Here is a 16,961-nt window from a genome sequence, read left to right on the forward strand (position 1 = left end):
ACCAAATTGAACCCTTTTCAAGAATTGGAGGACTAAATTGAACTATCCAATAATAAAGGGACCAAATTGAACCAAACTAAAAAATTAAGAAACTAAATAAGTAATTATGCTTTTATTAATTGATAATGTAAAGTTATATATATTATTAAAATTAAATATTATAGACTTAAATAAATTTTATAAAATTGATTTGTAAGATAAAATATTAATATATAATTTGAATATATCTCAAATTGATATAAATGAAGTTTGCATTACACTTTTCATACATTACGATTACATAAAAGAGTTTTGTAAGATTTGACATGTTGTAAATAGTGGCCTATTTCATATAATGACTACAAAAGAATTTGATATTATCAATGACCAAAATTTGTCGATAAATCAAAATTATTGACAATAAAAAATACATAGATAAAATTTCCAATCAATAATTTTTATTAATAAAATTATTATTCTATCGGTAATTACCAATAAAAAATTTGTCAATAAAATTTATCGATAATTATCAATAGAAAAATACTAACGAACAATTTTGTTAATAAAATTTCTAGTAAACATTACGATTTGGTTCATCTTCTTCTTCCTTTCTTTTTTTTGTTTTGAGCAAAATCAATTTTTACATGCCCAATTCTGCAACCAACATAACATTGGTAGCCCCTTTCCAACGACCATTCCATCCGGTTTAAACTTCATCTTCCAAATCCAACAACCATTTTTCAACCCCAAATCAACAAAAATTAGAAAAACCAACACATTACGTAGTGGCAACCTCCATAACCAGAATTCCACTTTCAGAACAGAAAAGCTCCAACATTGCCAGCACCCTACACAATTGCTGTATAGGGAGGAGGAAGTGGTGTTAATGTCGTTGGTATCACCAGTAACACAAAGACGTCTCCAATGATGACCTTGGTAGGTGAAGACGCACAACGTCGAGCTGTGGATACGGTTTTGAGGTCTCGCGATAGGAAGAGGAGCAAAGGAGGAGACATCTCGTGGAAGAAGAAAACCGAATTAGATTTTTTTTTTTTAATATTTTTGAAGAAGAAAAAATTGTATCTAAACTATTGGGTGAATAATTTATCGTTGTTGTTATCGATAAATTTACCGATAGACAAATCCATACTTAATAATCATTTCAACCAATGGGTTCCAAAATTTTTAATTGCCTTGTTGACAAATTTTATGATTTTAAAATTCATCAATAATTAAAATTTTAGAAATCTGTCAATGATTCAAAGATACTTATAGATTTATTATTGTTAGTAATAATTAAAAAAAATTGTAGTGAATATGGTGTGATATATTAAGTTCACAAAAGATCTGCTAAAGAAACTATCAATTATTAGAGTAATATGTGTTGTTTAACATGATTTTTAGCCAAAAATAGTATTTTTGTTAGAGTCTAGTTTAGTTTTATTCCACGTCTAGCACGAGTACAATTCTTAGAGAAGAAAAGAGAGCATGCTTTCCATGCGTTGACAGGTGTAATACACGATTACATGCATTGCGTATTGTAGAAACACGCTTCGGCTTATAGTGCGGATCCAGACGTTGAGTTTCTTGTGTCGCCACTGACTCGTGATGATAAGAACACATGATCGTGAATGACATAGCTCCTTCCATTCATTTCATCACTGTTCATTATTCATGGATAGAACGAAGTTTGAAGATAATGTTAATCGGCACGAACCCAACACTCCGAGGAAAGCCACTTTGGTGCTCTCGTCCTCCGGGAACGCTCTTCTGGTTTCCAACTCCGGCAAGGCCCTTTCGTCCTCCAAGCCCGTCGCTGGCCAGAAGAGGTACGTCAGACAGGTGACGGGGCGCCACAACGACACGGAGCTCCACCTGGCGGCGCGGCGAGGCGACTCGGCGGCCGTCAGGGAGATTATGGACGTGATCGATGCCCAGATGGTGAGGACTCAGAGCAGCTGCGATTTCGATGCGGAGGTTGCGGCCATAAGGTCTGCCATTGTGAATGATGTGAATGAGTTGGGAGAGACGGCGTTGTTCATTGCCGCTGATAAAGGGCACCTTGATGCGGTCCGAGATATTCTGTTCTATTCTTCTCCCGAAGGGATTTCGTTGAAGAATGATCTAGGGTTTGACGCCTTTCACATTGCTGCTAGCCGTGGTCACCTATGTATGTAATTAACAACTCAACCTAATCAAATATTCTCACTTCTCTTGTTAATTTTCTATCTTCTTCCCTGCCTCTAAAAACTAGTCTTTTCACCATGTCTCCAGAAATAACTAACAGCTACAAGAGTATGTCTTGAGTACAAAACTTGACTGTAATTTTTAGGTTAGAATTTGAGTGTTCACTTTGAAATTTGTGTAACAAATGTTTGTATTTAGTGCTAATTTGTGTCGAAGATTAGGAGTAAAACACTGAGAAAATCTAGGGTGGAAGAAGATGAAAGAGAGAGTGATGGATCTTTATAACTATATATACTAAAGCTTCAATAGCTAATGAGAACTAATTCCATTTTTTGCAGCAATTGTTAAACTGCTACTAGAACGTGAACCGGGGCTTATCAAGACAGTTTGCAGATCAAATGCAACTCCTCTGATATCTGCAGCCACAGGGGGGCATACGAGTGTTGTTGAACTTTTGCTGTCACGTGACCCTAGTCAAATAGAATTATCTAGATCAAACGGAAAGAATGCACTTCATTTGTCTGCACGCCAAGGACATGTCGATGTTGTAAATTTGTTGCTCGCCAAGGATAAACAACTTGCCAGAAGAACTGATAAGAAAGGCCAAACTGCACTGCACATGGCTGTGAAGGGTGTGAGTTGTGAAGCTGTGAAGAGCATTCTTCGAGCTGATGCAGCAATTGTGATGCTGCCAGATAAGTTTGGGAATACTGCATTGCACATAGCCACAAGGAAAAAGAGGGTCGAGGTATTGTACACTGCCTGAATAACTCAACAAGATAATGTTATTATTCTCAGAACATGTTTGAAGATAACTTTATATTTCAGTTATGTTCATGATGATAAGTTTATTACTTATGATCTTTGGTTATGTTCATGGTGATATAAAAATTGTTAGAATGATAATATATACAGAGAAATTAAACTCCTATGATATGTCATAGTTTGACGCAGATAGTGAATGAGCTATTGCTTCTTCCAGACATGAACGTGAATGCATTAACAAGGGACCACAAAACAGCTCTTGATATTGCTCAATCCCTTCCCCCATCAGAAGAAATCTTAGACATAAGAGGTTCCCTAATTCTTAACGGGGCACTTAATGCGAACAATCTGAACCAGCCAAGGGATGAGCCCATCAGGAACACCGTGACGCAAATTAGAAATGACGTTCGGTCACAGCTGAAACAAACTCGCAAGACCAACATGAACGTGAACGGAATCGCCATGGAGCTACGGAAGTTGCAAAGAGCAGGTATCAACAATGCCACCAACACAGTAACGGTGGTTGCAGTTCTGTTTGCGGCGCTTGCATTTGCTGCCATTTTCAGTGTTCCCGGTGGAGATTTTGATAGTGGGGTGGCAGTGATGGAAGGCACGATACCTTTTGAAGTGTTCTTTTTGTGCAATTCCGTTGCGCTATTCACGTCACTGGCTGTTGTGGTAGTTCAGATCACCCTTGTGAGAGGGAGAACAAAGTCTGAGATGAGGGTTGTGAAGGTGATCAACAAGATGATGTGGCTAGCATCTATATGCACCACTGTTGCATTCATATCAGCGTCTTATATAGTACTTGGTCGGCATCACAAGTGGGCTGCAATATTGGTCACTATTGTTGGGGGAGTTACAATGGCTGGTGTTCTTGGTGCTATGACGTACTATGTTCTCAAGAGTAAACGTTATCAAATAGCGAGGAAGAAGAACACATTCATGAGTCGATCAAACTCCGGCTCAGAAACTGAAGTAGAAGGGGCACAAATTTATGCCATTTGATGATGCATCCAGATTTAAGGTTCATGTTCTTCTATTTACTCTTAACTTAGTTCTTTATTAAGAATTTCAAAGCAGTTCTTGTGGAGAATTGTAGGGGGAGGAGTAAATTGGCTTGGCTAAATTGGAAAAAAGATTGCAGATCAGAAAATGAAGGTGCCCTCAAGAAATTATGCTATGTAATGGTTTTTTGTTGGCAAATGTATTCCATTACCGTGTTCAATAAGGTTCTAGTATATTCACCTTGTCTTGTTTTTATTAAATATTTATTAAATGTGAATATTACAATGAAAAATAATAATAATTTGAAAGATAATGTGCACAAATAAATATAATTAACACTCGCTTAACAAAAACTTTCAAATTAATTAAATATCTAAATATTATTTAAAAAAATAACATTATTTCAAATTTGTGTTGATAGCCTGCTATCTTTTAGTGATTTTCCACTCTATTCTGCTTTTTTTTTTCCTTTCTGCGATTGAAATTGGCTGAATAATGAAAAATTTATAACTCTCTTCACTTTGAAACATAATTACGATTTTCTATACATTTCTTTGATTTTTTTTGTTCAAAACGTAATATTTCTTTATGGAATCTATCTGCCTTAGTCTTTGAAATATTTTCACAAGAAACTCGTCGTTTTCATCTATAACAATATCCCAACGATCTATTTGTGTTATTGATCATTCTCATGTCATGGAAATGAAAAGATTTAAAAATATACATTTCCATGCTAAAAAATATAAAGGATTCTATTTTATAGAAAGATTAAAAGCATAGGATTTTTTTTATTTATTTTCATATCAATATATGGAAAAAATGAATGTTACACAAATTTTGCTCATAACAAAAAATTATGAAAGAACCTAACTTACGATATGAAAAATATTAATATTTATGCGATATGGGATAATAATTGTATTTATATAGAAAAATAATATTTTGACTATTAAATTTTGACAACTTTCTCTTATAATATGAGATGATCAATGGCAGAACTTGGAAAACAAATTTAGCATTATATGCAACTCTGAGATTCTTAGATAGTTGTTTTTCGTAGTTTTTAATTTTTAGATTCTCATAAAAATTTTGAAGTTTAATTGATGTACATGAATCACAAGTCTTCTTCTTGAAAAAAAAAATAATTATTTGCTCATTATCATCATTTTTCTAATATAATATTTTTTCCTTCTCACCTATTTAGAAAAAAATGAATTTGTCACCACCTAACAGTAAATAATAGACAAATTTATCACATACAAAAGGAAAATATATGCTTAAAAAGAGTACAAAATAAACCAATTCAAAAGAATAAATTAATCAATCTAAAATGTTTTTTTAAATCATCAATTTTACATTGTACACTTTCATTTTGAAAAAGAAATGATATTGAAAGTAACACTTTTATTTTGAAAAAGAAATGATATTGAAAGTAAAAATTGAGATAAAAAAAATGAAAATACAAAATAGAAAAATGAAAAAAGAGAGAGAAAAAATGTATGATATTTAAAAAAAACCTTACAAAGTTAATATAAATAATATATTAATATATAAATAAATAATTTAAATACATATATGAAAAAATAAATAAAAAAAAATTGGAGAGTCGCACATTTCCTCGCAAAAGGTCCGCAACTAGAGGTGACATCTTGTAAGTGATTTTAATATTGGGAATGAGAAAATGGAAGAATGAAAAACCACTTAAAACATGTCACCTTATATTATAAGAAAAAGTTGTCAAAATTTAGTAGTCAAAAAATCATTTTCCATCTTTATATATATATATATATATATATATATATATATATATATATCCTAAAGGCTTATTAAAGTCTTAAACATTTTAATATTTTTTGGAGTGAAAAAATCTTAATATTATGCATCCTATAACATTACAAAGATCGAAAACAAACAATCATCATAAAAGATAGAAAAATATTAAAGTTAGTAGTTCGTACACCTAAATTAGTAAAACATAAATTGTTGTCATTCAAAGAAAAGGCAAAAAAGAATATCAAAAAGTAAATTACAAAAAAAAATGTTAATGATCATGAAAATACTATATTTTATTCATTTTTATTTTCTAAGTTGGGTTATAAATTAACTATTAAACATGAGAAATCAAAACAGATTTAAAGTGTAAGTACACTTCTTTTTATTTTTGGAGGAAATGTTTATAAGTTCATCCCAGGGAAATTGGTGGCAATAAACATGTAATTTTTTTTTTAAACCACGTGCTTTTTGTGATTGTTTTGCAATATAATATTTTTGTTGTTTTCTTCGAAATATGCTTTCCGTTTTCAGAAAGCAAATTCTGAATTTAGTGGCTTCAAAATGAACCAGCCTCTCAGGTTCAATATTCCATCATTTCATCTTCAATGGACTCATCGTTTCAAGGTCCAAACCACCAAAACGACGACGTTTTCCTCGACGCTCTACCGCACTGCCCCTTCAACCATTGCCCCGCTACCGCTGATACTTCACCGGAATCTTCCGCAGAGGCTTCCATTCTTTCCGACCTCAACCCACCCTCCCCAACTCCGGCAACCACAGTCCGCCGTCGTCCGACACGCCGTCATTCTCCGGCTAGGGAATCCAAGAAGAACGGTTCCGACGACAGTTCGCCCACCGTTCCCGGAGCGAGCCTTTGGAGCGATCGAAACCTCGAAACTCCGAAAGAAAACGAGGATTCCCCCGAGAAATGCGATTCGAATCAAAAGAAACTTCGTTCCTCTCCATCTCCAAGCGTTGCCAGCGAAGAGGGGAACGAGGAATCGACGTTAACCTCCGCCGAGAATGACGACAGAGCCACCGATTCCGCGGACTCAGCCGTGGAGATCGGTAATTCCCCAATTAACTTGCTCGATTATGTAACAGGGTTGGTGATTAGAGCTATTGTGTTTCAAATCAATGCTTTTTTTGTGTTAGTGAAATGCCCAGTGTGGCTTACGGTACACGCTTTCATGTTTTTTATTGACCCTTTTGGAGCAATTAGAATGGGGAAAGGTTTGTTGGTGGATATTTTGGGTAGAGTGTTGTGTGGTGTTTGTGGGTGCATTGGTTCTTCGGCTCAGGGGTGGTTAAAAGAGCATAAGTCTTTGTGGAATGTTGCATTTAGGTGTGGGTGGGGATTGTTGTGGTCAGTCTATGTTTGTTGCATTTTGTGTGCTCTTTTGGTTTGTTCTCTTGTGGTGAGTGGGATTTTGGTGAAGAGTTTGGTGGAGAAGCCTTTTCAGATGAGTCAGGGTTTTAACTTTGATTACACCAAACAGAGTCCTTTTGCATTGGTGCCTGTGATGTCTTGTGATAATGTTGGGATGGGCCATGATTCTGGGACAAACGTTGCCGTTGGAAAGCGGATGGGTAGAAGGGTTATACCTGCTAATCAAAAGGTGGAGGTCACTGTTTCATTGGTTGTGCCAGAGTCAGAATACAACACAAACCTTGGCATCTTTCAGGTACTTATCAATTATCTGATTCATTTTGATTAATCCAGAGAATTACATGAACTTCTTGCATGATGTTTTACTTGTTCTAGTATAAACGTGTAGTGTTAGTATGGGGATCTTTGATGGTTGTAGTTATATTGTCTATACTTTTGAAGATAGTTCTGTAGCATTTGAGTGGCAACCGGGTGCTAGCTTTAACTCGATTTTTTTTTTTTTTTTTTGCTTTATACGAGTATCTGGATTGGAGTTTGGACAGAAGAAATGATGTAAACATGATTCTAGTGTTTTATGAATTAGTTTCTTTGAAAAGTTCAACAGTTGTACTGTGGCTGTGTAGATTGGTGCTGCTCTTGCTCATCAAAAGATTTTTCAGCCATTGAACTTACCTGGTAGGAGTTGAACTGGCTTAGAGAATCCAATCCCTGGTGCCATTATTGTTAAATTTTAATGGGTGACAACAGGGTAGAGAATTATCATCACAAACCTCTTCTGTGATATATGCCAAGTGTGGTATTCACGTGAATGTCATATACTTGTGTTAGAGACGAGGACACTTCACTGGCCTTTACATAAAAGCTAAAACTTAATACTCCAGTGATTCTTTTTTTCTTTCTACGTACTATGTTTCTTATCATTGTGGTGTGTGTGCTGTAAAATAGCAGTTACTTGCATTAATTAGGCAAAGAAGGGATCAGTTTTCTTTGATTGTTTGATCATGATTCTTTAATAAGTTCATTTTGTTAAAATTGCCATTTCCTTTTTCTTTAATTGTTCTGCTAAAAAATCTGAACTGTGATGATTGATGATAATTATTACAGTCATTCATACTTCATGGGTTCCTGTTGCTTACGAATTCTTCCTTGAATTGTCTATTATATAGATCAAGGTAGACTTCTTATCTTTTGATGGCAAAACTATTTGGACTGCGAACCAACCTTGCATGTTAAAATTCATAAGCGAGCCTATCCGGCTAATGATGACATTCCTCAAGATTGTACCACTTGTCACTGGTTTTGTATCAGAAACCCAGACACTGAATGTCAATCTGAGAGGTTTCGTTGAAGGAAATGTACCTACTTCATGCTTAAAAGTAACACTAGAGCACCGAGCAGAATATCCACCCGGTGCTGGCATTCCTCAAATATATGATTCATCAGTTATCATTGAATCAGAACTTCCCTTAATCAAGAGAATCTTATGGCGTTGGAAGCTGGGCATATTTCTATGGATCGCAATGATGGCTTTCATGATGGAGTTACTATTTGTTCTGGTGTGTTGCTTGCCTATAATTATTCCAAGAACCAGGCAAGGTAGTGATTCTGCTCGTGTTACTGGTGGTAATTAAAGTAATCTTCAGGTATCAAGTTGAGGAAACTAGTTTCTTCCAAAGGCATCGTGACCACAACAGAAGATTTTTGTTTTTCTTCCAATAATATTATTACCTAGCTTTTCCTGACATGTATATCTTGTTTAGTGAGGCATCCTAACTTCAATTCTTTTGTCCTAGCATGTACATTTTTACTTGTAATGTTACTTGGCCATACCTTTGTCCATATGAATTTTACTTATTGTCATTATCTTTTTTTAGCTTATCAACAATACTTAACTTTATTTGAAAAGAAAATCTGACAAAAGGTTTAGCAAAACTGAAAATAATATTTGATCATAGAATAAATGTTGGTTGTCAGATATTAAACTAAGTTAACCGTTTCTCCAATCAAAGAATATGCTTTTTTTGTGTGAAATTGGTACAGGGTTAGTCTTTAACTATATATGGCAAATAAGCAAGTCCTGTTCATATTGGTTCGTTTTGCCCTTCTTGTCTCCAATTCGTTAAAACAGGTTAATACAGGTTAATGTGGATTGAATAGTTAACTCATGGGTTAAAAATCATGGTTCACCCTTTTTAGGGTGCATCGATGACTTGACCCTTAAAAATGAGAAAAAGGGATTTTTTATTTATTTCATATAACTAACAAAAATTAACAGTAATATGTAATTAATTTACCATTTACAATATTCAAATTTGAAAAATAAAATTCAAATAATGTAGTTTTATTATTTTATAATATATATTGTTTTGAAATTAGTTTAGAAAATAGTTATATATACATATCGTATTATATTTATCAAAAGGCAATAATATTATTAAATAGTGTTAATAGTATATATAAACACATATCATATAGGAATCCCAAGCAAGTCATAAAATGTAGCAACAGAGAGCTGATAAAATGAAAAACAAAAGAAGGCAAACTTTTATTTTCTTTGGATGAGTTTTACAACAACATAGACTTAAACCCATTAAGATGGATCTAGTAAGAAAGTTGAGTAATATGCATAATAATAACGTAAACTTGATGAACTGTTACATTGACATTGTAAAACCAAAAACAAAGAAAAAGGTTTACAAGTCTCCTCCCTTTACTTTGGTATCTTGAAGATAACAAAAATTGGTGAGAACTAATCTGCAAAAGTTACTCCTCTCTAAACCACACTTGAATATCATCTATCACCTTTTCCTTTAACGAAAGAAGCACTTTGGGTGATCTCACGCAGTGGCTTATCTGTGTAACGAATACTGTTATACACCCATGCACCAAACACAGCCCCAATTGTTGGAGACACTAAATATATCCATATTCCTCTGAATTCATTGTGCACTAATGCAGGGCCTAAGCTTCTTGCTGGGTTCATTGATGCTCCTGTGATTGGTCTGTCACATAACAAAATCATCAAATCATGTTATCAGTATTCACATAATAACATCATAATCACAAACATAACATAAATTTAGCTCAACCATTATTATATCACGCTAATGCATGAGATCATACTTTGACCTTTATTTTTCTTCCAAAAGGTGTAACATCTTTGGCTGAATAAAGCATTTTTTTTCTTAATGTGTATGCATAGTAATAATATTCAATTAGCTTTGGATAAGATATGCAATAATACCCTGCAAACAACACATTCAACAGTACAGTGGCCCCAACGGCAATCCCAGCCAACTCACCGATCTGCAAGATTGGAAAACAAATAAAATGAATAAATAAAGGCCACCATGTCACGGGGTCCAAGAGAGACAAATATTCAAATATGGATTTTTTTTTAGTATATAAGACGTGTCTTGTGATGCAAACTTGTAGCTTCTTCCAAATGATTCAAAACGCAACAAATATATTCAGACAACTAGTCCATTTTTTATGGAGGTGATTAGCCAACCTTAATTGACTGCAACCTTGTTAATCAAAATGTTTTTGTTGTTGTTATCAAAAGCTAATAATAATGTATAACCAAACAAGAAGCAAAACAACAATTAAGGAGGGAATAAAACTTCACCGCTCTGTTATCAGTGGCAACCCCAGATATGACAAACATAAGCAAAAACGTGATAATGAATTCAACCGCAAATGCCTGGGCGTAAGTGCCCGCTGGAAGTGTTCCTGGAAACTGGTTCTCATGACCACTGAATATTAGTCTGAGACTCCCACTTGCAAGTGTAGATCCAACAACCTGTGCTACTACATAAATTGGCACCTACAATGTTCAATTCAATCAAACATAACCATAACCATGTCAATCATTTTAAGACTAAGTAACGCGTTTTGTTTATCAATTATATCTATACTGTATAAAATGGTCAAGGCAAATGAGTATTTTAAGCTGAGATGTAATATTAATACAACACAACATAGTTTTCTCAATAACTCAATAATTCCGCACGTTACATCAACAAATTTTCTTTTACTTGTCCTCTTATCTCTCTTTTAAAAAATTAAGTTGCATTGAAATATTGCATAAAATAACCAAATTTTTCTTACAATACAATTTGCAACGATACTGTGGTTTGACCTATATTTTCCCACCTACTTGAACTAACAATGAATGAAGAAGAGAAAAATAACGTGTTTGGTTCACCTGCTTCCATGGAAACCTTTTGGTGGAGGCAAAGGCAATGGTGACAGCAGGATTGAAATGAGCACCAGAGATGTGACCAACAGAGTAAGCCAGCACCATCACAACTAGTCCCCAAACAATTGATATCCCAGGAAGTGTTACCACGTCGTCGTTGTTCTTGTTCACAACCACCGAAGCACACCCTGCGAATATCAAGAAATACGTGCCCACCACCTCAGCCACCAACTGTATCCATCAAACAAACAAACACCATGTCGGCATTTCCAATCTCAATGCTTTTTTACTTCAACATGGTCAATAGATTAAGATTATGTTCATTAAAAGATTTGCAACAAAAAAAAAAAAAAAAACTTACTTTACTCCTCTTTCTTCGGATTTAGGCAACGAAAAGAAATTAGGACGCACCTTTTGCAAGAAAAAAACATTGAGACAGGAGTTTGAGTCTTCAGTTGTTGTAGAGACATCCTTGTTTACATCTAAGACCACCTCGTGGTTTGTTGTTGAATTCTCGTCCATTGCAGAAAGAAAAACGAAGAAACAGCAGGGAGAAGTGTGCTTCGTACAGTGAATATGAAGTTAGGAGAAAGCGGAATGTGATCTCTATTTATTTATCTTGTCACGAGGTTATGGTGATGAGCATGATGCGTGATGGGAAAGAGTTTACCCAATAAATAGTAATAATAAGGAGTTTTCTTTTCTTCTTTTTCTTTCTTTCTTAGTCAAAATAAAATAAAAATTAATGCGAAATTAAGAATTATAAATGAATTTAACTAAAATGCATCTTCTTAATTAATGTTAAATTAGGTCTACCATTTTCTCACCTAATAAACCATATTATTAGAATTTTACATTAAACAAATAAGGAAATAAAAGAATTAAATATACACAAATATTTTTAAGCCTGATATATGCCGGTTATATTTTTTAATCCTTTTTAATGCGTTGACGCGAAGATTTCGAAGATTGATGTCTACCAAATTATTTACGCACAGTAGAGACTCTGATAAGGTGAATTGTCCCTAAATTTAAACTCTTAGGAGAAGGTTCAAAAAGGAATTTATATATGTGTACCTTTATCTCAAGTCCCATGATTCCTTGAATAATAGTCGTTTAGCATGTTTTATATTATTTTTGTATTTATAAATATGAACAATTTAGGTCCAGTTTATAATTACTGTTGACAATACTTGATTAGTTAGGCCACACATTAATTTTGTTGCTTAATTTATGATTGTTAATGACATTTTTTTGATATAGGTACTTGTTAGTCTTTTTGTTTAATTTGTAATTTAACATGTAATTGAATGAAACACTTCACAACAAACAAACTTACCAACGTAAATGTTTGCTTAAAATTTCTTTTGTTGATATTGTCACTTAATGATAAAAGATTTGCTAAATGGAGTTGTGATTATCGGTAACTATCGACAATTTTGTCCTTTAATAAAATTTACTTAGAAACATTTTACAGATAATTCATCCATAAAATTAATTTACAACCAAATTATATGATTATCAACGAATTTTATTTATTAATAATTATCGGTTTTCTTATAGTGTATATCATTAATAGTGAAGTTTAGACCATTAGAATTTTATTATTTTCTCATAATGATAATTAAATATTTACTATTACTTTTATCAAATAACAATTTTTTTTATGGAAAGAGTACTATTCACATGAAAAATAATAATTATAATTATTACACGTTTATCTCACATATTATCATTGTGCTAAATTATGTCATTCTTTTATACCAGCGCAATCCATACAAGTAAGGTCGTATTGCTAAATAACAGACATTTACTACTAAATTAAAAACTATAATTATGATTAATAGTTAATAGATAATTTTTTTTTCTATTTTGGGAACATAACAGTTTAAGTTACATGATTCAGTTTTGACTATAGTCAATTTAATTGCTTACTACAAATACAAATTAGAGTTACTGTGATACATTCTCTGTGTTTTACTTGAAAATGAACTAACAACTAACGTTCAAATAGAAAAATTTAAGAAAATTATCCAAACTAGATTTATTATAATTTTCTTACCATTTCCGCTAATTAATGATCTCATACCAATAAAAAAAAACTAACTAATGATTTCATGAAATTATTTGTATAGGAGAATGTTAATCCCATATCCTCATTTGGGAAATAATTAATGCTTTTTTTTCTGACATTTTTACATTAAAAACTAAAATAATTACTTTCTTTGATTAAAATAATATAAATATATACAACAGATTTTATAAAGATAAAATATTTTTTTTTAATTTCTAAATAATAACTCTAAAATACAAAATAAATATTTAGAAAATTTTAAAATTTCTTCTAAAAAACAAGAAAAAGAATACTTTTATAACATACTACTAATTTATGTATTTATAATTAATAATTTTAGATATTAAAATATTGTTTATTTCGTTCATTATTTTGTTAAATTAAGAGAAATGTTATAAAATATTATTGAAAAGTAGATAAAAAGATCTCAATAAAATTTTAAATTAATTTTAAATTTGTTTTTCAACTTTTTAAATGTTTAACATTTTTTTTTTAATTTTCTCTTAATTTAAATTTTTCATATTTAATAATATTTTAATTTTTAGTGACAATAATAAAATATAGTTTTTAAATTTTATTGATAAGTATTAAATAAAATTTTAAACACAATACATTTATAAGTAACTTTTTTTCTTCAAATAAAATAAAACTATATTAATAATTATTAAATCAGATTTTATTTAATATTATAATTAATTATAAAATTTAATATATGTTAATTATTTTTAACCGGTAATTTTAGAACCTGATAAGCGGAACCGCCTATTATATTCACAAAGTGAAACTTTAACTTTCTGGCCTTCTTCACCGTCCACAGTTAATAGCATTGAAGAGACCTACTATAATTACTCCTTTATTCTATGTCTTTTTGACAAAACTCTGTTTTACCACTAATAACTACGAATTCTGAGATCAAATGCAAGAGCTTTTGTGAGACAAGGAAATGAAACAAAACAGTGTAGTTTTTTTGAGTGGTTTATGCAAACCATTTTGTTATTATTTGGAATATTACTGGAAGAAAGAGAATTACATGCGAGAAGTTATTGAGTGGTGGCAGAAGAGGTGATGAAAAGATTAGAAGATCTGCATTTGGTTAAACTATTTGGTGCCACCAACACGTCCTTTGAGAAAAGAGGCACTCTTGGTGATCTCACGCAGCGGCTTCTCTGTGTACCTAATGATATTGTACACCCATGCTCCACCCACAGCTCCAAGAACTGGTGCCAAAATGTATATCCATATTCCTCTGTATTCTGAGTGCACAAAAGCAGGTCCAAGGCTTCTCACAGGGTTCATTGATGCTCCTGTCACTGGCCTGTCAAATATCAAACACTTTCATCACATGCTATTGCAACAACAAAATTTTTCCATTTTATTAGGGTTTCGATTGGTTAACTACCCTCCGATCATCACGTTCAGCAGTATTGTAGACCCAATTGCAATCCCAGCCAACTCACCAATCTGCACAATTTCAAAATCAGAACAATATTTCGTTTATGAGACGACGTAGATGGTATATTTTCTCTCTTGATTCCACTACTTAGAAACTAATAATGATCTGATCTTTTTTTTACTATTAAAAAAATAGTGTAATTTTTTTATGCAGAAAAATCGTCATGAAAGGTCAACCATTAGCCTCAGTGTTGCCATGCCTCTCTCCATTTCTTCCTGACACTATAGCGAAAAATGAATTGGGTTGGTCACTTTTTGACTAAAAAATGAACGAGCCAATGAAGTATTCAATTTCCACCACCCAAAACATTAACCCAACTTTTTTTACTTAAAAAACCACTCATATCGGATTAATATTGTAAAAAGACTGTGAATTAATGTCTCTAGAACCAATTAATGTTTTGTGCTACAATTTCTTAACATTCTTTAATACTGTTGTTTCCTGTGAGGACAAGTATCGCAGGTTCAAAACATTCAAACTTATGAAAATATCTTGAATCTTAGGGAAAAGTTAAAGATCTTGATTAGGTGAGAGAGACGTTACCGCTCTGTTATCAGTGGCAACCCCTGATATGACAAACATAAGGAGAAACGTGATTATGAATTCAAACACAAAAGCTTGCAGGTCAGTCCCGTTTGGAAGTGTTCCTGAAAACTGGTCATGCTTTCCCATAAACAACAGCTTCAGAGTTCCACTTGCAAGTGTGCCTCCTAGAAGTTGAGCTGCAACGTAAGCTGGTACCTGTGTAATAACAACTTAGGAGTTACTTTCACAGTTTCTGTTACTGTAAATGGTACGGTACTGCAATTTGTTGTCTTACGACAACCACCAAGTTCATAGTCTAGAAAAAAGGTTGTGGTTTTGTAACCTGCGTCAAGGGAAACCTTTTGGTGGAGGCAAAAGCAATGGTAACAGCAGGATTGAAATGGGCACCAGAGATGTGGCCAACAGAGTAAACCAGCACTGTCACAACCAGCCCCCAAACAATTGCTATCCCAGGAAGTGTTACCACGTTGTTGTTGTTCTTGTTCACCACAACCGAACCACATCCTGCGAATATCAAGAAATATGTACCCACCACCTCTGCTATCAACTGCATGTGTCCATCAACAAACAAAAGTTACCAAACCATGATATTCTCATGTCTTCTTGTTCAATATTTTTCACAACAACAAAATATAGATTATAAATCTAACAAATTGTAATAACGGCATTATAATTCTTTGTTGGGCACAAAAGCACCTTCTGCAAGAAAGGAACAGAGACAAAGGAGTCGGAGCGTTCAATTGTTTTTGGGGTGTCCTTGGTCACATTTACAACTACCTCCTGTGTTTCTGATCCTCCTGAATAATCAGCCATTAGAGACAGTGAACAAGGAAACTACTAAGGAACAGAACTAGACACTCTAATCTACTAAATAAACAACTCCAATTTATAGCCAACCAAAAAGTTGTTCGCCAAGAGACCCAATAATTTTATATTATCAAACAAACTAAAAATCATCATTCACTTTTAGGTATCTAATTAGACGTGCTTGTAATATTTTTTTATTCCATATTAGCTATAGTGAAATAGTCTAAAATGGCTTGATCGATTGAAATTGAAAGGAATTACTCTGAGAATTTTCGCTGATCAAATTCTTATACACCGAAAATGAATTTAATTTAAATACATTAATAGAGTAAAGTAATAAAATCACATGTTATTAGGAAATTTATATATTTCTATCGAATAATGGATGAAAATAATACACTTCTTTAAATATGTTAAATTAAATAGATTCATTTTATGTAAGAAGATGTGGTAAGAAGTTACGGCAGTAGCCAAAGAGGAATATAATGTGTGCAGATATTCCAAATAAAAAGGAAAAAAGTATAGAGAAGGAAGACAAAAAGGTACCCTACCTTGGACTTATCTCAGGAGAGAAGACAAATGAAAGCCCTTTAGATCCTATGATATTGGTTTTCATGACCTTGTAAGATAAAAATACAAGATAACTGTGTTAAGTCAAGAAAAAAAAAATAGTTATCAGTGTAAATAGTTTTTATTTATTTTATTTCAATAATAATAAATCTTTTATCTATATATAATAGGGCTGTAAGTTGAAATTCATATGGTACAAAAAGTAATA

General features: G+C 32.9%; 4 protein-coding genes across 4 annotated transcripts; 2 read left to right on the top strand and 2 right to left on the bottom strand.

Moving 5' to 3' along the window:
- The first annotated feature begins 1,562 nt into the window (after window positions 1-1,562).
- Window positions 1,563-4,166, top strand: LOC114179313 (ankyrin repeat-containing protein ITN1-like). Its single transcript, XM_028065605.1, has 3 exons — window positions 1,563-2,149; window positions 2,505-2,914; window positions 3,121-4,166. The coding sequence occupies exons 1-3, from the start codon at window positions 1,654-1,656 to the stop codon at window positions 3,937-3,939; spliced, it is 1,725 nt and encodes a 574-aa protein (XP_027921406.1). The 5' UTR covers window positions 1,563-1,653; the 3' UTR covers window positions 3,940-4,166.
- Window positions 4,167-6,246: 2,080 nt separating this feature from the next.
- On the top strand, window positions 6,247-8,962 carry LOC114175884 (seipin-2-like). Its single transcript, XM_028060726.1, has 2 exons — window positions 6,247-7,397; window positions 8,269-8,962. Exons 1-2 carry the CDS (start codon window positions 6,318-6,320, stop codon window positions 8,731-8,733), a joined length of 1,545 nt encoding a protein of 514 aa, XP_027916527.1. The 5' UTR covers window positions 6,247-6,317; the 3' UTR covers window positions 8,734-8,962.
- A 656-nt stretch (window positions 8,963-9,618) lies between these two features.
- On the bottom strand, window positions 9,619-11,960 carry LOC114174909 (nodulin-26-like). The gene is made up of 5 exons (XM_028059644.1): window positions 11,715-11,960; window positions 11,310-11,534; window positions 10,731-10,928; window positions 10,347-10,408; window positions 9,619-10,104 (listed from the first exon to the last, which is right to left on the bottom strand). Exons 1-5 carry the CDS (start codon window positions 11,823-11,825, stop codon window positions 9,894-9,896), a joined length of 807 nt encoding a protein of 268 aa, XP_027915445.1. The 5' UTR covers window positions 11,826-11,960; the 3' UTR covers window positions 9,619-9,893.
- Window positions 11,961-14,321: 2,361 nt separating this feature from the next.
- LOC114174908 (nodulin-26-like) lies at window positions 14,322-16,283 on the bottom strand. Its single transcript, XM_028059643.1, has 5 exons — window positions 16,073-16,283; window positions 15,699-15,923; window positions 15,374-15,571; window positions 14,777-14,838; window positions 14,322-14,692 (listed from the first exon to the last, which is right to left on the bottom strand). The coding sequence occupies exons 1-5, from the start codon at window positions 16,187-16,189 to the stop codon at window positions 14,476-14,478; spliced, it is 819 nt and encodes a 272-aa protein (XP_027915444.1). The 5' UTR covers window positions 16,190-16,283; the 3' UTR covers window positions 14,322-14,475.
- Window positions 16,284-16,961: the final 678 nt, after the last annotated feature.

The sequence above is a fragment of the Vigna unguiculata genome, chromosome 3 (assembly GCF_004118075.2).
Source record: "Vigna unguiculata cultivar IT97K-499-35 chromosome 3, ASM411807v1, whole genome shotgun sequence".
NCBI lineage: Eukaryota > Viridiplantae > Streptophyta > Magnoliopsida > Fabales > Fabaceae > Vigna > Vigna unguiculata.

Excerpts from the sequence above, each read along its gene's own strand:
- LOC114174909 (XM_028059644.1), bottom strand. The coding sequence starts at position 11,825 with ATGGACGAGAATTCAACAACAAACCACGAGGTGGTCTTAGATGTAAAC. Across the intron at positions 11,535-11,714 it reads ATGTTTTTTTCTTGCAAAAG|TTGGTGGCTGAGGTGGTGGG; the intron begins GTGCGTCCTAAT and ends TGATGGATACAG. Across the intron at positions 10,409-10,730 it reads TTGCCACTGATAACAGAGCG|ATCGGTGAGTTGGCTGGGAT; the intron begins GTGAAGTTTTAT and ends CCAATCTTGCAG.
- LOC114175884 (XM_028060726.1), top strand. The coding sequence starts at position 6,318 with ATGGACTCATCGTTTCAAGGTCCAAACCACCAAAACGACGACGTTTTC. Across the intron at positions 7,398-8,268 it reads CAAACCTTGGCATCTTTCAG|ATCAAGGTAGACTTCTTATC; the intron begins GTACTTATCAAT and ends TCTATTATATAG.
- LOC114174908 (XM_028059643.1), bottom strand. The coding sequence starts at position 16,189 with ATGGCTGATTATTCAGGAGGATCAGAAACACAGGAGGTAGTTGTAAAT. Across the intron at positions 15,572-15,698 it reads AAAGGTTTCCCTTGACGCAG|GTACCAGCTTACGTTGCAGC; the intron begins GTTACAAAACCA and ends GTTATTACACAG. Across the intron at positions 14,693-14,776 it reads CTGAACGTGATGATCGGAGG|GCCAGTGACAGGAGCATCAA; the intron begins GTAGTTAACCAA and ends GATATTTGACAG.
- LOC114179313 (XM_028065605.1), top strand. The coding sequence starts at position 1,654 with ATGGATAGAACGAAGTTTGAAGATAATGTTAATCGGCACGAACCCAAC. Across the intron at positions 2,150-2,504 it reads TGCTAGCCGTGGTCACCTAT|CAATTGTTAAACTGCTACTA; the intron begins GTATGTAATTAA and ends CATTTTTTGCAG. Across the intron at positions 2,915-3,120 it reads CAAGGAAAAAGAGGGTCGAG|ATAGTGAATGAGCTATTGCT; the intron begins GTATTGTACACT and ends AGTTTGACGCAG.